General features: G+C 45.0%; 1 protein-coding gene across 1 annotated transcript in view; it reads left to right on the top strand.

Moving 5' to 3' along the window:
* Window positions 1–642: 642 nt before the first annotated feature.
* LOC130480898 (RNA-binding protein FUS-like) overlaps window positions 643–22,738 on the top strand; it is a 56,966-nt gene continuing 34,870 nt past the window's right edge. Inside the window, exon 1 of the mRNA XM_056853520.1 lies at window positions 643–1,282. Coding sequence (XP_056709498.1) covers window positions 656–1,282 — 627 coding nt within the window. The 5' untranslated portion in view covers window positions 643–655. The remainder of the gene's footprint in view (window positions 1,283–22,738) is intronic.

Genomic DNA, 22,738 nt, shown 5'->3' with positions numbered 1-22,738 from the left:
CTTCAATTTGCAAGATCTGAGCAAGGCTGTCAAAGATAGGACATTTTGGAGGACTTTCATTCATAGGGTCGCCATGAGTCATAAGCGACTTGACAGCACTTAACACACACAAGGCAGCTTCATGTATATGTGTTTATGTGAGTAAGAACAAAGGAACTTAAGAAAGGCCATGCTGGATTAGACCAAGGTCCATCAAGTCCAGTAGTCTGTTCACACAGAGTCCAACCAGGGGCCTCTAGGAAGCCCACAAACAAGATAACAGCAGCAGCATTGTCCTGCCTGTGTTCCAAAGCACCAAAATAATAGGCATGCTCCTCTGATCCTGGAGAGAATAGGGATGCATCATGACTAGTATAAAATTCTTCAAGATAGCAGAGGATGGTTTCGATCCATCGACCTCTGCGTTATGGGTCCAGCACGCTTTTGCTGCGCCACTCCGTATGTATATATACACACATATGTATGTATATATAAATTGCCACAAAATGCTATCTCCCCTCCCCCATTGCATATTACAGCTTAATTATGAAAGCCACTGCATTCATGCTTTTCAGTTAAAGAATTATTGGCATGGGCATAAAAGAGAAAGAACTGTCAGTTTGGTATGTAATTTTAATCACGTCTGTCGTGTTCCCGTCTTTCAGATCTATCAAGAATGCCAGAAGAAAGAATCTACTCTTCAGGGAGAGAGCCATATTACAATTTGAACTCAACTTGGTATGGCCCAGCAGGATCCTGGCTGGATACTCGCCGCAAACCCTTCCACTACGCTGACAATACCAGCTGCATCACCGGTTGCAACCGCAGAGACGACATCCCAAGAAGAGGAGGCCATGACTACCGGTGCTACGGCTACCGTCGGTCCACCTGTAGATCAGGGGGTAACCCAAGAGTGAGATGCTGTGTCCACAACCCCTCAGGAGGACCTCGAGATTATTGGGGCCGACCAATTGGTGATGCGTGCAACGGGTGTACGGGTGGACATTATTCTAACGAAGAGTCGTTCTCTGGAGAAGCATGTTGTGGGTCTTCAGGAGGATGTGGCAGTGGAGGAACAGGGGCTTGTTCTCAGCCAGGTCTTACATCAGTAGGGTGTGGAAGTGGGGGAAGAGGGGTATGTTCTGAACCAGGGGGATGTGGCAGTGGACGAAGAGGGGTATGTTCTGAACCAGGAGGATGCAGCACTGGAGGAAGAGGGGTATGTTCTGAACCAGGGGGATGTGGAACTGGAGGAAGAGGGGTATGCTCTGAACCAGGAGGATGCGGCACTAGAGGAAGAGGGGTATGTTCTGAACCAGGGGGATGTGGAACTGGAGGAAGAGGGGTATGTTCTGAACCAGGGGGATGTGGAACTGGAGGAAGAGGGGTATGTTCTGAACCAGGGGGATGTGGAACTGGAGGAAGAGGGGTATGTTCTGAACCAGGGGGATGTGGAACTGGAGGAAGAGGGGTATGCTCTGAACCAGGAGGATGCGGCACTGGAGGAAGAGGGGTATGTTCTGAACCAGGGGGATGTGGAACTGGAGGAAGAGGGGTATGTTCTGAACCAGGAGGATGTGGCAGTAGAAGAAGAGGAGTATGTTCTGAGCCATGTGCCAGATAGGGTTGCCAACCACCAGGTACTAGCTGGAGATCTCCCGCTCTTATACCTAATCTCTAGATGGTGATCAGTTCCCCTGGAGAAAATGACCGCTTTGGCAATAGGACTCTATGGCATTGAAGTCCCTCCCCTCCCCAAACCCCACCCTCCTCAGGCTCCAACCCAAAAATCTTCAGGTAGTTCCCGACATGGAACTGGCAACCCTAGTGGCAGACTTTGAGAAGGTTCCAAAGATCTGGGTGATTAGCCTGTGCTGACCTGTGGGCTTCATCTTCAGGAGGATGTTAAGGAAATTTTCTTTGTCATGATCCATGAACTTTGGCTGGTTGTCTCTCAGCCTTGTGGAAGATCCCTGATGATTCTATTGCTGTGTGCCACATTGCTTGAAATTACGTGTTTATATACCCCCCCAGGGAGCATTACACTCTGCAAATAAAAAATGTCTGGTGTTCCCCAGCCCCAAAAAATAAAAAATGTCTGGCTGTCCTCAACAAGGGCCAGGACTTTCTCAGCCCTGACCCTGGCCTGGTGGAACCCCCTTTCTAATGAGACCAGGAAATTAAATAATTCCACAGGGCTTGAAAAATGGAGTTGTTCCGCCAGGTGTATCGTTGAGAGCAGCTATGGGCCTCCATCATTACTGGCCTCCCGACCCCCACACCCACCCCTGTTTTTTTTCTTTTCTGTGTGTTTATAAACTGTTCTAACTAAATGTGGGGGTCCTGACTGCATCCTGGCATTGCAGCAGTTTTTAGAAAAAGAAGAAGAGTTGGTTTTTATATGCCGACTTTCTCTACCACTTAAGGCAGAATCAAACCAGCTTACAATCACCTTCCCTTCCCCTCCCCACAACAGACACCCTACGAGGAAGGTGGGGCTGAGAGAGAATGACTTACCCAAGGTCACCCAGCTGGCTTCGTGTGTAGGAGTGGGGGAATCAAACCCGGTTCTCCAGATCAGACTCCACCGCTCCAAACCACCGCTCTTAACCACTACACCATGCTGGCTCCCACCCTAAAAATGAGTACCATCTAGGGTTGCCACCCTCCCGGTACTAGCTGGAGATCTGCTATTACAACTGATCTCCAGCCGATAGAGATCAGTTCCCCTGGAGAAAATGGCCGCTTTGGCAATTGGACTCTATGGCACTGGAGTCCCTCCCCTCCCCAAATTCCACCCTCCTCAGGCTCTGCCACAAAAAATTTCCCATCGGTGGTGAAAAAGGACCTGGCAAGCCTATTCATGTGTGTTCATGGTGACTATAAGCTCCAAGGGTCTATCAGGAAATCCTTTCTTCTCTGTGAATCCACTATGTGGCCTCAGAGGAGTCATTTCCTTCCTAGTCTCAGAAACATTGCTTTGATCCAACAGCAATGAATGGATAATAATACAGGCCAGACATTCTGTAACCGGGAACAGTATAAACCAGTGCTCATGGTGAAGAGGGACCTGGCAACCTTAGTTCCCTCTGTTTTATTACCCCGCTTCTATGATTCGTGGGACTGTTAAATTGTTTTACTTACGTTCTAATTTTATAGTGCTTTACTGGATTTTTTTGTATTAAGCATTGTTGTTAGCCACCCAGAGACCAGCCTTGGACAGGGATTAAGGGTGGGTTAAAAATCTAAATAAAGGAATATGTTAATAAATAATTAAATAAATAAATAAATACATTTGTTCACATTTTTTTTCCTACTCCATCTTTCTCCCAAGCATGGCCTTTACAGTAGCTTACAACATTCATTGAAAGAAACAACGATGCACAAATAAAACAGCAAGAGGTCTGATGTTCACTAGAAAATATTTTTGAAACCTGAGGGTTTAAAAAACTTTAAAAAAATAACAATTAAACAAGTAGCTATATTAATCATTCAAAACTCAGCTAAATGTGGTTGACTTCCACTGGTGCTTAGTAGTCTCCAAAGGAAGTGTAGGCTGAAAATCCTTTGGAAGCTAATTCATTGCAAACGGGGTAACCCCAGAGCAGCCCCTCTCTCAGATGACTGCCATCTAACTTTCAAAATCTGATGGAAGTTCTCAGTTGGAAATAGAGAAGAAGAAAAGCTCCTTTCCCCCTCTTGCAAGAGATAGGGATGCTACCAAAATTCTCGCCTCCATGATTGGACTCCAACTCCTATTTCGACTCTGCATCTCCATTGTGGAGGCAGAACACCCATGTCTTTGTTTTAGAACTATTTTCTTTTAGGTGCTGATTTTTTTCGTCTTAAATTGCACAATGTTGAACAATCTTTCCTCATTGTTTATCTATAAATGTTGGACACTGTATCAGTGGCAGGAAAAAGTGTAATACCGTAAAAATTGTATTGAAATAGGTGTAAAAAAAAATGGCATCGAAGAGATAAGCTGGGAAAGCCCAACAATTAAAATTGCGGAAATGAAAAGGTTCACAACAATAACAAAACGATGGAAAATGGCATATTTGTTCATCCGGCTGCCAAAAACTCAGAATCGGAAAGCACAATTGAAAGCTAGGGCATTGCCTGGCAACCGGTGGGAGATGTATGGGGGGGATATGGGGGGGGACGTGACACTGGCTATGGCATCACGTCACTTCTGGCAAAAGAAACGTGGCATAGGTAGCTCTAGGAATCATCCTATTGCAAAACCATAGCGTTTCTGCTGATTCCTAGAGCTACCCTAAGGCCGTAGTTTTGGGGGGGGGGGTTTTTGGAAGTGATGTGAAGTCACAGCCACCATTGTAGGGTTTTTGTTTTGTTTTGTTTTGATTCTCTGACTGCAACAGTGGTGGTGAGAAACTGGAGCAGGGGGCAAAGTATCCCCCACCCTCACTGGGGCTTGGCAACACAACTTTAAAGTTGATCTTTTCTCCAAAAATTTATTCGTTTAGGGTTCACTTATGTTCTGGAAATCTATTTTCTTCTGGATTATTTTTAGTGAGTTTAGCTGTTACTCTGGATCTTAATCAACTAATGCTTGCCTGTTTTATGCCAGTCATTTTTAACACTTTTTTTAAAGTGTTCCTATCTTCGGAGGGACGGTGTGTTAGCAGGATATAATTTCCTAACAATGATCAACAATTGCGTACACATCTGGAGATTATTGGATCTGAACCATCAACATATCAAAAGCCTGCTCTTTTAGTAACTGCAGTTTGTGGGGAAAAAGCTACTTTATTTACCCATTATCCTTATAGGGCATGGTGGGGATTTGCCCACATCCCTCTTCAGTGAATGTAGGTAGGATATATGTAGATATGAGGGCCAGAGTGGTGTTGTGGTTAAGAGTGGTGGACTCTAATCTGGAGAACCAGGTTTGATTCCCTGCTTCTTCACATGAGTGGCAGACTCTAAACTGGTTAACCAGGTTCATTTCCTCACTCCTCCACATAAAGACTACTGGGTGATCTTGGGTTAGTCACAGTTCTCTCAGAACTCTCTCCGCCCCACCTATCTCACAAGGTGTTTGTTGTGAGGAGGGGAAGGGAAGGTGATTCTAAGCCACTTTGAGACTCCTTAAAAGTAGAGGGGAAAGTGGGATATAACAACCAACTCTTCTTCTTCCACCTGGTCACTTCAATGTCATAACTTCCAGGTGGGGGGGGCGGGAATCAAAATTATTAAGCTCCTCCCAACCCTTCAAGATCAGAACCAAACCTTACAGCCTTTACTCGACCAGTGGAGATTATCAAAAACCACAGGAGAAATTTCAGCAATAAATTTGCTCTTTTCCTCCGTCTGATTAAGCCTGAGACAAGGATATCTGGGGAAACCTTATTCACTGCAAGAATTCCAATGAAGCTATTTTTGGGATGTCATAAATTGATTTACAATTAGCCACTTCGGTAGCATGCCCCAGTTGGCTTTGTGCATAGTTTATTCACATAATGTTGCATCCATGGGATTTGTTATGTTATCTACAGCAGATGCAGACATGTCAAGGACTCCAGGGTATGAAAATCAGAATCTCTCTGCGTGAAATAGGTTCTGGGTAGAGCTACCTGGGACTATGTGTGCGTATGTTGCTGTGTTCCTATAATATAATAGGGATGTGCATTGCATTATTTGTTGTGTGAAGAAACTGCTTACTCATGAAACACCTTAACTTGTGGAACTCACTGCCACAGGATGTAGCAATGATTGTTAATTTAAAAGTTCTTTAAAAGGTACAAACTGAGGTTTTGGGACAACTCCCTCCCTCCAGTCAATCCAAGGATGAGCAAACTTCTTAACTTGAGGTTTCTGATAATCGTTCTAAATTGGCAGCAGATGCAAATCGAATCCAGATTACAAGATAAAAGGCTTAAGAACAGGAAGGGATGGACTCCAAAGAGTTTTCCCCCTCCCATTTTATTCACACAACAGCCCTGCTAGTTAGATTAGACTGGGAGCGAATGAATGGCCCAGTGCCACCCAGCAGGTGTCACGGCTGAGTTGGGATTTGAATCCAGTTGTCTCCAAGCCCTTCCATCATTTTGGTAGGGTTGCCAGCCCTTGGGGGAAGGCAGAGACTTACAAAAAGGCATCTTGAGACACCGCATCACTAGTGGTTGAACAAACAGAAGTGACCTCACTAGGGTTGCTAGCTCTGGGTTGGGAAACACCTGGAGATTTGTGGGGTGGAGTCTGGAAAAAGCAGGGTTTGGTGAGGGAGGAACCTCAGCAGGGTATGCTATCATACAGTCCACCCTCCAAAGCAGCCATTTTCTTTAGAGGAACGGATGTTGGTCATTATCAACTGTAATAGCAGGAGATCTCCAGGTCCCACCTGGAGGTTGGCAACCCCAGGCATCATTATGTTTTGGGAAGCTCTAGGACTTCCCTGAAACTCTATGGTAAAAATCATGGAGTTTGGGGGGAATCCTAGAGGGTCCCATAATACAGTGAAGTCAAGTCCGGCTGCCCAGGTGGAAGTGATGTCATGGCATTACAGAATGCCATTAAAGACCCCCCCCCCATTTCCTCTCACTTCCTTATTGGGGTGGTGGAGGACCAAGGCAGAGGGTTGGAGGTTGCCCACCAAAGCAGACAACCTGGCCACCCTAGACTTTAGTCATGGCACCACACTAGCTCTGAAGAAGGAAAAAAAGAATAGTTGGTTTTTATATTACAACTTTCTCTACCACTTAAGGAAGAATCAAACCAGCTTACAATCACCTTCCCCCACCCACACACACAACAGACACCCTGTGAGGTTGGTGGGGCTGAGAGAGTGTGACTAGCCCAAGGACACCCAGCTGGCTTCACGTCTAGGAGTGGGAAAATAAATCCAGTTCACCAGATTAGCCTCAGCCACTCATGCGGGGAACCAAACCTAGTTCTCCAGATCAGAGTCCACCGCTCTTAACCACTACACCACGCTGGCTACACCAGCTGGCGAGAACAAAGGGTTCTCTGACACCTGTAAAAGAAGGGGAGTTCCCCATAGGCAGGGCTTCAGAAAACAATGGGAGCAGGATTAGTGAGAATTGCAAAGTGCCAAGATGGAGCAAGATACTTATCTGCTAAAGGGGCTATTCCAACCAAATCAGCCAGCTTGCAAAACTAACCTCTCTTATTTTGTGGACAGCCTTTGTACTTTGGAAGATCTGAAGCTCATGGCCTCTCGCCATGAAGCATTCGCCTGTGGTCGAATTCCTTGGCAGAATTCCTAAGGCATTCCCTCACCCCTCTGATGGCTTTTCCGGTTTGTTCCTGGAGCCTGAGCCTTCTGAGCGCCGCTTCTCCCACCCACAAACACCGCCTCCACCCTCTTCATCCCGAGGGACGGGACGCGGCGCTGCCGCAAAAACCAGCTGGCGAAAAGAAAGAGTTCTCTGACACCTGTAAAAGAAGGGGAGTTCCCCATAGGCAGGGCTTCGGAAAACAATGGGGAAAAGGATTAGTGATAATTGCAAAGGGCAGGCAGTGCCAAGACGGAGCAAGATACTTATCTGCTTTCAACAATTTGGGCAGGGCGGAACCTCCCCTGGCACTGAGGGCTGGGCCGGATACCTCTGGGGTTCCCTTCTTGTTTTACAACTGCATTTATGTTGTTTGAAAAGAGCATCTGGGGCCCGGGAGACAGTGGATCTGCCACCACCAAACCAAAGATGAGTTGCCGGAAGGGATTGGAAACAAAGATAGGCAATACGGGAGCTGACTGCTCATGTCTCCTCTTTCCCCAGTGGTAGTTAGGGTTGCCAGGTTCCTTTTCGCCACCGGAGGGAGGTTTTGGGGGCGGAGCATGGGCTTGGTGAGGGGAGAGGCTTCAATGGCATAGAGTCCAATCGCCAAAGTGGCCATTTTCTCCAGGTGAACTGATCTTTATTGGCTGGAGATCATTTGTACTAGCAGGAGATCTCCAGCTAGTGCCTGGAGGTTAAGCAAAATGCAAAACCTATGCTGTGAATAGGGTTCCTCAGAAAATGAGCGGCACTATGTTACAGTGTCTTCGGCAATAAACACTGTGTCAAACCAAATTCAATCAATTATTTAATGAGCATTAATTCATGCCCCAATAATAATACAAATAACCAACATAGAATTGTTTGCATTCACATTCAAAGAATAATAAATCAACACAAGCTTAAACAAAAAGGCTAAACCAAAAAAATGCATGTACAGCCCTCATACAAGGAGGCGCTATTAGACATACACTATATAAAAGAGTGAATTGCAATTCAATCACTCTGCAATAGATAGTCTGAGGGCTAGGGTTGCCAGGTCCCTTTTCGCCACAGGAGGAAGGTTTTGGGGCCAGAGCATGAGGAAGGTGGGTTTGGTGATGGGAGAGGCTTCAATGGCATAGAGTCCAATTGCCAAAGTGGCCATTTTCTCCAGGTGAACTGATCTTTATTGGCTGGAGATCATTTGTACTAGCAGGAGATCTCCAGCTAGTACCTGGAGGTTGGCAACCCTAACAGTAGTAAAAACAAAAGCAGGATTACAGGAGCTTGAGAAAATCAATGTGGATGGGGTTTTTGCAGTTAAATCAGGGTCCGTGCTCTCTCGGGCTGCTCTTCAGATCAAGAGCCGTTCCATGGGACTTCTGAAGATAAGGCCATCCAGATCTGACCCTCAGTCTTGGTGCTCAGAGATGGTTAGGGTTGCCAGCTCCAGATTGGGAAATACCTGGAGATTTTGTGGGTGGAGCCTGAGATGGGTTTGGGGGAAGGGAGGGGAGGGTCTTCAGCAGAGTATAATGCCAGAGAGTCCACCTTCCAAATCGGCCATTTTCTCCAGGGGAACTGATCTCAGTTGCCTGGCGATCACTTGTAATAGTGGGAGATCTCCAGCTGCCACCTGGAGGCTGTCAACCCGAGAGATGGTTAGGCGCCCAGATGGAGTCTCTGAGATATGGGTGTCTTTTTGGGTTCTCAAAAGTATACCAGGTGCTCAGAAAACCATCTCACACTTCTGGGCTGGGAGAAATAATCTAGGCACCATCCCCATACCTGGATGATAATTTTAGCTTCCAAACTGAGGGAGATGGCTTAAATGCTAGAGAAATAAGGCATGGAAAAAATTTTCTTTTGGTGACAAATGACATCCTGTGAACAGTCTTTTAATAAAGTCTCCTCCTCCTCCTCCTCCTCCTCCTCCTCCTCCTCCTCCTCCTCTTCTTCTTCTTCTTCTTCTTCTTCCCCACCCCCAGGGTGGAACTACAGAAGGACCATGTACACTAGAAACAAACTTCTTATCACCTACTATTAGTTCTTCTACTCCACTCCCATGAGTATGAGTTAGAGCAGCATATTGCGCGACCTCAGAAGTCAATGGCCACCGAGCACTGTGGAAGAAAAAAGATATCTGTGGATCAGCAATCCACATCATGTTAGTCAGTAACAGCAACATAAAAAAGGAGTCTAGTGATACTTTAAAGATTTTAACAGGATTTATCCCAATATTACATTTTCACATTTTCGACTCCCCCAAAATATGCTGGAATGTTTTATTTTGGTTTGTCCGGAAGACGCCACTTAGCTCCTGTTTCATTGAAGAGTTTACAAATTGGTGATATATGCCACCTAGTGTTCTGGGCATTTACTGCAGTGTTAACTTCCCTACTTTTATAAAGCTAGGCCTTAAGGTTATTGCTCTTACTCCTTATTTTTGTCAACACATATAAATAAATTTAAATGATGATACAATTGCTATCCAGCCGTATTCACTAACACAGGGATGGGGAACCTCAGGCCCGGGGGCCGTATGCGGCCCTCCCCGAGGGTGTTCCTGGGGCCGCGGCTTACAGGGGCGCTGTGGCGCCCTTTGGACCTCCTCTCACCGACTGTCGGCTGTTGGTCGGCGAGAGAAGAGGGGAGGGGGAGGGATGTTCCCCCAAGGCTGCCCCGTACAGCCGCGGTATGCAGGAACGCCGCGGCACATTGTAAGCCCCTCTCGGTGCCTGTCGGCTGTTGAGCAGCGAGGGGGGGGGAAGAGGCCGGCAGCTCCCGGCGGCAGAGCATGCATGCGGGAGCCGATCAGGCTTCGGGGGGGGGGGGGCTTTTGTGGACTCTGGGGGTGAGGGTATGGAAACTGGTGCCCGGTCGCACGGGGCTCTGTGCGCCGCCATGTGTGTGTGTGTGTGTGTGGGCGAGGGAGGCTGGGGCCCGGTCGCATGGGACCGGCATGCGCGGGTGTGTGTGTGGGGGGAAGGCTTTTCTCTCTTTTCTTCTTCTTTTTCTGCCACTCTTTCTCCTTTCTCTCCCTCTCTTTCTCCCTCTTTTTCTGTCTCTTTCTTTGTCTTCCTCCGTCCTTTTCTTTTTTTCCCTCTGTCCTTTTCTTCCTTTCTCCCCCTCTCTCCATTTTTCTCCCTTTCTCCCCCCCTCCCTTTTCCTCTTTCTCTGTTTTCCTTCCTCCCTTCCTCCCTTGCCGATCGACTGTGGGCTGCGCCCCCCTGGTGCCTTGTTTGCTCAGGCCCACCTCTGGCTGCCTCCCACCTGGGAGGGGGGGAGTGGGGGCGCCCTGCAGGCCTTCTCTGTGTAGCCTCCAGGTGGTGGCTGGAGACCTGGCAACCCTAGCCTCTCCCCCACACACAGGGAGATCTACACCTGGTATGGCCCCTGAATGATGTCATAAATGTGCAAATGGCCCTTGGCAGGAAAAAGGTATAGAAGAAGGAGGAGGAGGGGGAGGAGTTGGTTTTTATATGCCAAATTTCTCCACCACTAAAGGAAGAATCAAACTGGTTTACAATCACCTTCCCTTCCCCTCCCCACAACAGACACCCTGTGAGGCAGGTGGGGCTGAGAGAGTGTGACTAGCCCAAGGTCACCCAGCTGGCTTCATGTGGAGTGGGGAAACGAATCCAGTTCACCAGATTAGCCTCCGCAGCTCATGTGGAGGAGTGGGGAATCAAACCCGGTTCTCCAGATCACTGTCCACCGCTCCAAACCACTGCTCTTAACCACTGCACCACCATCGCTCCTAACCACTACACCATGCTTAACCACAACACAACACAGGAAAGGAGGGGGATGAAATTAATATGTATATCTGCGTGATGTGTTTCCTTTGCAATGCTTCCATTCCTCTTACTGTTGTTTTACAACGTGAGATTTTGTTTGCATTTTTAAAAAATGCTATATGTAATTTAGACACTTTAGGGATTACTAAGTCATTTTCATATGTAAAGAAAGAGAGAATGAAAAAATGAAAGAATGAAAAAATGAATGAAAGATGGAAAGATAGTTGCATATTTACTGATAGAAAAATTCTGCAATAAGAGAACACAAACAGTATGTGTCTGTGGGGAGGGAGAGATCACATTTATTCTTCTTTGTTTAAAGTAGGAATGAAAAGAGGTCAAACCACTGCCAATGGGAAATTCAAAAGTAGGGATGTTCCAGCGTTGCCAACGTCTAGGTTGGATAGAGCCTGGGGAGCACAGGAACCTCAGGGAAGCAAATGCCACAGAGTTCACCCTGCAAAGCATCCATTTTCTCCAGGGGAACTGATCTCTGGGGTCTGGAGATGAGCTGTAATTCCAGGGGATCCACAAGTCCCACCTGGAGGCTGGCAGCCCTATCCGATTTGGCCACTGAGATAGATCACGATGGGTAGCCATGTTAGTATGCCTGTCGAAAAGAGCAAAAGTCCAGTAGCACCTTAAACACTAACAACATTTCTGGTAGGGTATGAGCTTTTGTGAGTCACAGCTCACTTCTTCCGATATCACTGATATGGCCAGTGTGGTTCCTTCTTGATTTTCTGCATTGTCATTGTCAAGTTCCATTCTATCTCATCTTGGTTGCTGGTGTAGCTTATTTTTTTCTTTTATGCCACTTTTACCCAACTTTATGCCATTTATACATAATTTAAGGACACTTTCCTGGGAGAAAACACCATTGCACAGATTTGGCTGGATTTTGAGTAGACCAGTTTAGGATTGCCTGTAAATGTCTCTAATCTGGAGACCCGGGTTTGATTCCCCACTCCTGTGGGCAGAGGAAGGGAAGGTGATTGTAAGCCGGTTTACTTCTCCTTAAGAGGTAGAGAAAGTTGGCATATAAAAACCAACTCTTCTTCTTCTAATTCCAGTTTTACACTTGAACTAAGCATTTGATCACCTTTAATGTTAACATTTCCCTGTTGTGAAATGACAGAAATGTTTCCCCTCACTCCACTTCTAAGGGGAGGATTCAGTGCAAAAAGTCGTAGAATTGTGCCTCTGTTTATTATAATAAACATGTTTAGATAGAACAAATAAGGACCATCAAGGACCTTACAAGGAGGGGGTATCCCATTTCCCCCTGTCTTTGTTTCCTCTCCTCTCCCACTACTCCTTCCCTGCCTACCTCCAGCTTTGGTGCTTCTATGGGGGACATAACTATCTCAGCAGTTGGGAGGGCTAGCAAGTTCTGCACCTCTTGTATGCCCCTCTCTAGTTTTGCCACCTTAGTAGTGAAAGGGGCAGAGAGACCTAGCTTCTGCTTCTTCCTCCCTGCCTTCCTCCTTCTCACATATACCTGCCTCCTCACATATACCTGCCTCTGAAGAACAGATGTCTGCACTTTATTATACAACTGTACTATATTTTGGATTGTTTTCATAACCTCCCTTTTTTTACTTTAGAATTTCTTCTGCAATCTCTTCCCAAGTTTGTCGGAAAATCTCCTTTCTCTCACCATGGCCCCAGTCCACAGATTTATGTATCTGCAAATGAGGCCATGCTAAGAACTATATATATTGATGCCAAATCACTCTGTCATTTAGGGTGTTCTAGTGTATAATTATAGCTCAGTGAGTAATTGCTTTATAGTTCACATGCATTGTTCTTGCCTCTTTATTTAAATAGCCTTCCTGGGCAGATTCCAATAAATTTCACAAGACAACATTCTGTTCCTGAATTTCAGTCTTCCCAATATTAATTAGACAATTAATTTGATATTTTAGGTTGCTAATACAGTCTTCCTCTGGTGGAAAGAATGACTTAGTGAATTTTGTGTACTGCTTACATCATGTTTCTGAGTATACTCCAATAAAGGTTGATTGATTGAAAGAATGACTTAATGCCCTCCCTCCCAAAGTCCATAGCAATTTTCTCCACTTTTGCATCTTATGCAAGCAATTGCTTGCATGGGACCCAGAAGTGGAGAATGAACCCACCGACGAAGCTCATGCGAAATGCATAGGGGTTACAGAATTTATTAAAATATAATTCCCTTGCGCCAATTATTGTGTTTTTTGCCTTCATTTTGCTTTGGTGTGTCCCCCTTTTTTCCTTGCTTTCAAAAATAACCATATTAGCTAACTGGAATCTCAACAGTCAGATGCATTATACCTTTGAACATTAGATGTTGGTGAGAAACTGCTGGGAAAGGTTCCACAATTATACCCTGCTGCTAGTGTGGTTTAAATAAAAATACATCTCTGGGTATTGATTCCTGCCCATGCTTTGCATATGAATGGGCTGACTCAGGCATAATTGAATCCCCTCCTCCAAGGCGGTTTTTAGATTAAATCTGCTATTTCTGTCATCTTTGTCTGCCCCAAGTAGCATGGAAGCCCTTTCTACCTGTGGAAAGCTTCTAGTGGGGGATTACGCTAATGGCCAATAAAATGCTGTCTCCATTCAGCCCACTGCCACACTGCCATCACCTACAAGCCTTTTTCTACCATCACACTAATTTCCAAAGCTGGAGTAGTTTGGGCACAGAACCCCCCTGGCTATACAGAATGAGAACTATCACATGGGCTAAAAATTCTGGTTGGATGGTGTGTCTATCAGACACATATCTTCTGATGTACACTCTCTCACTGCTTCATGAAAACAGAAACCTAAAAATTAGGGTTGTGCATATCAATATATCTGAACCGAAAATACCTGAAATTAGCCATTTCGGCAATATTCAGGTTTCAGGTCAACTGATTACCAAAACCTGGGAATGGATGCAGAACATTGGAGAGATGATCCCAATGCAAACTTGGGAAAGATTATCGACGACCGAGCTAAAATGTTCTGTCACAAGATGTTAAAGAAAATTGGTACAAGATGTTTTACAGATGGTAATTTGCACCAAAGGACTTACAAAAAATGTATAAATCTAATCAACCAAAACCTGGGAATATGCCTGAAGCTGAATAGGCAATTCCTGAAAAAGCCAAAGAGATATCCGGCTTTTTCGGGTTTCAGCTATTCTCCTTTGCTCAGCTCTGTACAGCTCTGGGCTTACTCCCATTTTTCTATCTTTGACTGGTTTTGTTAGGGCTCCATAGTTTGGAGGTAGGGGTCACGTATATCAGAGCCAACTTGGTCTGATCAAACTAGTCTGGAAGTGTCATTTAAAAAGACAGGGCTCAACCAGTCCCATCCGGAGGGATACACCCTCCAACTAAAAAATGGCCGCTTCTACAGCTACTTATTGGGCTTTTGAAGAAGACTCCTTACCTGCATGGATGAGCACTCTCCTTCACAAGAGCTGCCTTGGTCATGTCTTTGGCTGGCTCCGATATCACTACTCCCTCCTGAAAACTTGCTCTGAAACTGAAGGTTGCCCCGAGTATAAGCTTTCCCCGCACTGTGACCATCTCTTGAAATCAGATTTTTGATGACTATAATAAAGAACTGTTCACAGGATGTCATATGTCACCAAAAGAAATGTTTTGTGTGACTTATTTTTCTTGCATTTAAGCTGTTTTCCACCGTTTGGAAGCTAATTTGCATGGTATGCACCCCAGATACGAAGGGAGTCCCCAGATTTTGAGGCACCAGCCTGCCAATTGGCTCTTTCTGCCAGTCCTCGGCAACACTGAACTTCTGAACCTGAAAACCGAGGACAGCTCAGCTCGCAAATGCCTTGAGGATGGGGGTGACCACTTTTCGGGCCCATGAAATTGGACCCCTGTCCCTAAGTTCACCAAACTTTGGTGTCTGTCTAAGGAGAGTCCCTTGCAGCTATGCTGCAAATTTTGGGACTCTAACTCTAAAAAGGCCTCCACAGGAGCTTCGAAAAAAAATCCCAATAGATTATAATGGACCCAGTTTTTTTTTTGGTAAACTGGGAAATAATGCCAAAATACCCCTTTACTGGTTTGAGTGTTTGGCTTGTTCTGGGTTTACCAAAAAAGATTGGTTCCAATAAACCCCAACCCGAAATTTACCCTTTTTTTTTTTTTTTTTTGCACGACCCTTCTAAAAAGAACATGGGGACATATAATAACTTGAAGACACAGACATTACAGAAGGATGGCCACAGCATGTCAAGCTGATTCATGTTCAAATGACAAAGGAAACGTCATTTCAATTAGTTCCTCCGCTGAGATTAACTATCAGGGTGTGATTGACTCCTAGTGTGTTTGATTGATTGCATTTCAGAGACCTTTCCTAAGAAAATCTATCTGAAGACAGCGAACCTTCTCCGTCTTTTGAGCAAGGACGGTGCTTACGTGTGTTTTCCAGGATCGGTTTCTCTCATCATCCTCCCACGTAGTTCATCTCCATTTGTGGCAGGCTGCTCACAGGTGCCTCATACCTGTTTGCTACACGGTCCACACCTACACTCTCAGACTTGGTGTCCTTAATATCCTGTTCATCAGGGTGGAATGTTCACTCCCAGACATCCAAGCAGCCTTCAACAGCAGCCAGCCAGTTCCTGTTTCTACTGAAAAGATGATTTAGTAGGGGGGAAATCTTAACAGACAAATCTTTCAGCTACTCTTTCACACTGGAACAAAAGCAACTTTTCTTCTGCATAAGGTTCCATCAAACACTTTTCCTCCCTTTGAGTGTGCCTTTATTCAAAATGGAGTTGACTAGAAACTGACTCCAAATTCCTAAAAAGAGTAAATGAAATGGGTTGTTGGATTTTTAGGGAAAAGCAAATAAAGAAAAGTTAGGAGGGATGGCATCTTGGCCATCTTCTGGGCGTGGAGTAGGGGTAACTGGGTGTGTGTGGGGGGGAGGTAGTTGTGAATTTCCTGCATTGTGCAGGGGGTTGGACTAGATGACCCCGGTGATCCCTCCCAACTCTATGATTCTATGATTCAAAGAGAATTTCACTTAGCTACGTTACAGGAATGTGCCTATTTCCTCTTACCCTTTCCTGAAAGCCCCTGTATTCTCTCCCTTTTCCTGCTTCCTTCTTCTCTTCTCACCCAACATTCCTGCTAGGGTTGCCAACCTCCAGGTACTAGCTGGAGATCTCCTGCTATTGCAAATGATCTCCAGCTGATAGAGATCAGTTCACCTAGAGAAAATGGCCACATTGGCAATTGGACTCTATGGTATTCAAGTCCCTCCCCTCCCCGAACACCACCCTCCTCAGGCTTTGCCCCAAAAACCTCCCTCTGGTGGCAAAGCGGGACCTGGCAACCATAATTCTTGCCTTCTCAGCCATTCACCCCAATCTACCTTTTATCTGCTCCCATCTTCAGCTACATTTATTATCTCATTCATTTCATTTATTATGGTCATAAGAACATAAGAAAGGCCCTGCTGGATCAGACCAAGGCCCATCAAGTCCAGCAGTCTGTTCACACAGGGGCCAACCAGGTGCCTCTAGGAAGCCCACAAACAAGACGAGTGCAGCAGCACCATCCTGCCTGTGTTCCACCGCACCCAAAATAATAGGCATGCTCCTCTGATACTAGAGAGAATAGGTATGCAGCATGACTAGCATCCATTCTAACTAATAGCCATTAATACCCCTCTCCTCCATGAATATGTCCACTCCCCTCTTAAAGCCCTCAGCTTGGAGAGTCGTCACAGCCAGGCCTGACAGCAGCCACTGGGTGAATTGATACCTCCTGACTTGCATGACTCCTATAGGTCCGGCTTCTTGCTACTGTTCAACAGCAGCCATACTGTGAAAGCCAGTGTGGTGTAGCAGTTAGACCTTCAGAGTAGGGCAGGGGAGACCCAGGTTCAAATCCCCATCTTGCTGTGAAAGCTCACTGAGAGAGTTCTTGCAAGTCACATACTTTTAGCCTAACCTATCTCACAGGGTTGTTGCATGGATAAAAAGGAGGAGAAGAGATTAATGTAAGCTGCTTTGGCCCCACTGAGAAGCAAGATGGGGTAAAAATGAAGTAAAAGTACCACTTTTATGAAGTAAAATGACCACTTGTTTGTGGTCATATGACCAGCATTATAAAAATTACTTTTACTTCATTTTTACCCCATCTTGCTCCACAGTGGGGCCAAAGCAGCTTACATTAATCTCTTCTCCTCCTTTTTATCCACGCAACAACCCTGTGATATAGGTTAGGCTAAAAGTATGTGACTTGCAAGAACTCTCTCAGTGAGCTTTCACAGCAAGATGGGGATTTGAACCTGGGTCTCCCCTGCCCTACTCTGAAGGTCTAACTGCTACAACTCACAGGCTTTCACGGTATGGCTGCTGTTGAACATTAGCAAGAAGCCGGACCTATAGGAGTCATGCAAGTCAGGAGCTCGAAATGCCCCTTCCCCCTCTTCATACCTTTTAGTCACAGAAACTAAGCCTTGGAATGCTGTAGTTGCCTAGCAACAGGCGCTGAGGGAATTCATTTGTTAAAGCTTCAGGCACTCCTTTTATAATATTGGGTTTTAAAAAAAAAACAGTACCACATTAGACACCAACAAGATTATTGGGGCATAAGAGTCAAAGGCATATGATGAAGGGAGTTTTGACTCTTAAAAGCTTATATCTCAAAAATCTTGATCTCTAAAGTGATACTGGACCCAACCCAAGGTCTAAATTCATCCCTAATTTTCAAGGACACCAAAAATTCTTCCCAAGTCTCTCCTAGTGGTGATTCTTCTCAAAAAGCAGAAGAAGAGCTGGTTTTTTTACCCTGCTTTTCTCTTTCTTTAAGGAGTCTCAAAGTGGCTTACAATCACCTTCCCTTCTCCTCCTCACAACAAACACCTTGTGAGGTAGGTGGGGCTGAGAGAGTTCTGGGAGAACTGTGACTAACCCCAAGGTCAACCAGCTGGCTTCATGTGGAGGAGTGGGGAATCGAACCTGGTTCTCCAGATGAGAGTCTGCTGCTTTTAACCACTACACCTTGCTGGCCCCAGGGATTGGACTTCAGAACTTTACATAAAAAGTGTCTGAGCCTCAAGTCCTGGGTTGCCAGAAACACTTTAAAATTATGTAATGGATTGCATACATTTGCCACAGTGTTTTGTTTTGTTTTCATTTTAAAGCAACCTAAAATACCTACAAAACTTGGGACCAGTGTCCCATTAACTCCCATATGAAATTCTGTACTCTTCTCAGGCCGTACTCTGGACACTCCCAGACATCTTAAATTAGTTGGCTGGAGTCCTTCAGCAGGTCATTTTTTCTGTGATTGTACCCTATTTGTATATTCCCCTTCCCAAAGACATTTTATGTCACCTCAAGGGTTGAGCCATGGCTCAGTGGTAGAGCATCTGCTTGGCACGCAGAAGGCCCAAAATCAAACATTGAAAAAAGATCAGGCAACAGGTGGTATCTCCAGTTTAAAAAGATCGGGCAACAGGTGGTAAAAAAGAGTGTTAGGGCTGTTTAGCTTGGAAAGAAGGTGGTTAAGGGAAGACATGATAGAGGTCTATAAAATTATGCATGGTATGGATAGAGTGAACAGGGAGAAGCTTTTCTTCTTCTCTCATAATACTAGAATGCGGGGTCATCTGCTGAAGCTGGACGGTGAGAGATTCCAAACTGATAAATGGAAGTGTGTCTTCACACAACACATAGTTAAATTGTGGAACTCTCTGCCCCATGATGTGGTGATGGCTGCCAACATGGAAGGCTTTAAGTGGGGAGGGGACATGTTCATGGAGGAGAGGGCTACTAGTAAAAATGGATACTAGTCATGATGCATACCTATTCTCTTCAGGATCAGCCTATTCTATTAGGTGCTGTGGAACACAGGCAGGATAATGCTGCTGCAGTCATCTATTTTGTGGGCTTCCTAGAGGCACCTGGTTGGCCACTGTGTGAACAGATTGCTGGACTTGATGGACCTTGGTCTGATCCAGCATGGCCTTTCTTATGTTCTCACATTCTTGAGACTTTTGTCTGCCTGAGACCCTGTAGAGGGACTGCCAGTCTGAGTAGACAACATTGACCTTGAAGGACCAATGGTCTGATTCAGTACATGGCGTCTTCATGTGATGATAACCTTCTATTCATGGCATTGATAGATTTTCTTTGTTTCGGTGTGACGTTACCAATATTCCTGAGTGATGTAATAACCATATACACAGGAATTTTATGAGGAAAACCACCCACTGGTTTTCCCCATCTTTCCTTGCCAGTCACATGAGGTGTGTCAAGCAATTATTTCCATGGAATGAGAACAGAATGAAGGAGAACAAAGGGGGAAATATGGAATGTTTTGTAACTCTGTTACAATACTATGAGTCAAAATAAGCAAATGGTCACAGTGAGATCATGCTTCACACTTTGAACAGGTTGCACAATAAAATAAACAGTATAAAAGGTCTTCCCAAAAGGAGTGTGACATTCAGAACAGCTCAACCTCTCTTCTCAAGGAACAAGGTAAGCTTATCAATTCTCCTTCCCTCCATAGGGGTTGGTTCTTTCCTTCTTCAGAGTCAGGGTGGTCTGTTCTCATGTGTGTGTGTTAAGTGCTGTCAAGTCCGACTCATGGCGACCCTATGAATGAAATTCCTCCAAAATGTCCTATCTTTGACAGCCTTGCTCAGATCTTGCAAATTGAAGGCTGTGGCTTCCTTTATTGAGTCATGGGACAACCTATAAACAGGGAGCCCATGCTCAGATAGCGTGATGTGAGTGACAAGGGAACATGCATTCTGGAAGATCTATTCTCGATCAGTAGAGATCTTTTGCCTTTCTAGAAAGTACATGAAATATCATTTATTTGGCCTGCTGACAGAGACTCACATGGTTTTTGTATGTGAAACTGCTCAAAATATATTAATCTATAAGCAGTAGAAGCTCTGGGAGGAACCTTGTGGTGCAGAGTGGTAAGCTGCAGTACTGCAGTCGAAAAACTCTGTTCATAACCTGAGTTCGATCCCAACAGAAGTCAGTTTCAGGTAGCCGGCTCAAAGTTGACTCAGCCTTCCATCCTTCCAAGGTCAGTAAAATGAGTACCCAGCTTGCCAGGTGTATAGGGTAGACAACTGGGGAAGGCAATGGCGAACCACCCCATAAAACATAGTCTGCCTAGTAAGCGTTGTAATGTGATGTCACCCCATGGGTCAGTAATGACCTGGTGCTTGCACAGAGGGCTACCTTTACCTTTTAGAAGCTCTGGGTCAAAATAGGGCAATTAAAAACTATAATGTGTCATGACAAAAGGTCCATGATTGGCACCTTCTACAGGTTTTGTGAGGATCTCTTACGTATCACTGTTGCTCAGAATTTGACCTTGGAGGATACATCAGTCAGTGGCATTTAGAATTCATGGTTTCAAGGTGCATCCAGGTTCAGAGGCAGCATACCTGATTCTGTGGAATTTTTTCCAGATTTTCATAGGAATCAAATTTCTTCTGGAGGACCTATTTGGACTGGTTGATGAATGAATGAATGAATGAATGAATGAATGAACTAATGATCCAATGCTGAAAACAAAGATCAGGAGATGTCTACCACCATTATGATCTTCTTGTGAGCATTATAGAGGCATGTGGCTGGCCACAACCTGAGATAGGAAGTTGGACTGGATGGGCTTTAGGCATATCTGGAACTTCTACACACCAAATTCCATACAATCTAAGGAATTTACTGCCATCCAAAATTGCAAACATCCATGATATATAGTTTTTTAAAAGGATTGGGTAACTTAATGAAAGGGGAGACATCTGTTAGTAGCTATAAATTCTCTAAATAGATTCTGCTTGTCCAGATGCAGTATACCTAATAGATAATAAGAACAAGAAAGATGAACATCAATTAATGCTCTGCTTGTGAGATTCATGAATACTTATGTGGGCATCACAGGAGACTAGATCCACCAAAGTAATGCTTTAAACTTTGCAAGAGAATTCAGCTTTTGGAGCATTTGCTTGGAGATTGGCCCTGCAATTCAGTGTTCGCGGATTGATTCTTGGCATATTAAGAGGAAGGACCCAGGTTCATGATTCCTGGCCAGGATGTGAAACTCACTAAGCAGCCATAGACAAATCAAAGTCCAACCTATCCACTGGAGCATTGTGATTTTAAAGTCGGAGAGAGCTCCTCAGAAAAAGGTGGGAGAGAAATGCACCCTGGTTAATCCTAGATTTATTCTTTTTCTTTCCTTCAGACTTGAAACCAGACAAGATGTGTTCTCGCCAGGAGAAGGACCAATGCCACAAGCAAGAGAAAGAAGAAAGTTCTTGTTGTATCAGCCGGAGATCTTCCTGCCATGACAAGGAAAGTTCCTGCGGCCGTGAGCGGAGGAACAGCGGAGGATGCCACAGTAACCGGGAGTCTTCTTGCTGCACTCCTGGGATGCCTCAATTGCCACAGCAGGAGCAGCAACAGCAAAAGCAAGTCTTCCAGGCGCCATGCCAGAAGCTGAAGTAGATACAAGAAGAACTCCTAGAAGGGCATGGGGTGCCAAAGGTACCACTTCATCATGAATGCCATCCATTTGTGACCCCTTGAATACTTCCTGTTCCAGGAGAAATTGTCAACTGTCTTGCTGGAAGGACTTCCATCTACACTGCCTCTCCTCTATTGGGCCCAAAAGAGAACTCAATGTTCTTTTGATGATCAAGATCTGGTTGTTTATTTCCTGTTTGGCAATGGCTACCCAGTTTAATAAAAGAATCAAAAAAAAAAAAACCTTTAGCATTTTTCTTTCATTTATACATACATATATATATATATATATATATATATATATATATATATATATATATATATATATATATATATATATATATATATATATATATAACTAATTCCAAGAGTCTTTGATTTGCTACACCAGCATGGTGTAATGGTTAAAAGCGGTGGTTTGGAGTGGTGGAGTCTGATCTGGAGAACCGGGTTTGATTCCCCACTCCTCCACATGAGCGGCAGAGGCTAATCTGGTGAACTGGATTTGTTTCCCCCCTCCTACACAGGAAGCCAGCTGGGTGATCTTGGGCTAGTCACAGCTCTCTCAACCCCACCTACCTCACAGGGTGTCTGTCATGGGGAGGGGAAGGGAAGGTGATTGTAAGCTGGTTTGAGTCTTCCTTAAGTGGTGGAGAAAGTCAGCATATAAAAACCAACTCTTCTTCTGCTTCGCGTGATGAGTCATCTTTGGTATATTATAAACACTGAGATAAGTTTCATGCTCTACAAGCTATTCAAAGCCAGCTGTGATGACAGCTTTAAAAATGACCTGTAATAAGAAAATCAAAGTTGGGGGCAAATAGCCATGGAAATTGCTCTTCTGACAGGATTTGATGTGGCTTTGCACACATAAACACATAAGTAGGATACCTCTCCACTAAGGTTGCCATCCTCCAGGTAATAGCTGGAGTCAAAAGGTGTTACAATGGATCTCCAGCCGATAGAGATCAGTTCACCTGGAGAAAATGGCCACTTTGGCAATTGGACTCTAGGGCACTGAAGTCCCTCCCCTCCCAAAACACCACCCTCCTCAGGCTGCATTCAAAAAACCTTCTGCCAGTGGCGAAGAGGGACCTGGCAACCCTACTCTCCAGCTGCCTTCTGATGAACCAAAATGTTTGTTTAATTAGTTGTTTAATTCATTTGCGCTCCACTTTTCTGTTCAGTGGGAA

This window comes from Euleptes europaea, chromosome 7, assembly GCF_029931775.1.
Source record: "Euleptes europaea isolate rEulEur1 chromosome 7, rEulEur1.hap1, whole genome shotgun sequence".
NCBI lineage: Eukaryota > Metazoa > Chordata > Lepidosauria > Squamata > Sphaerodactylidae > Euleptes > Euleptes europaea.
This window is presented reverse-complemented; position numbering and strand designations above follow the sequence as displayed.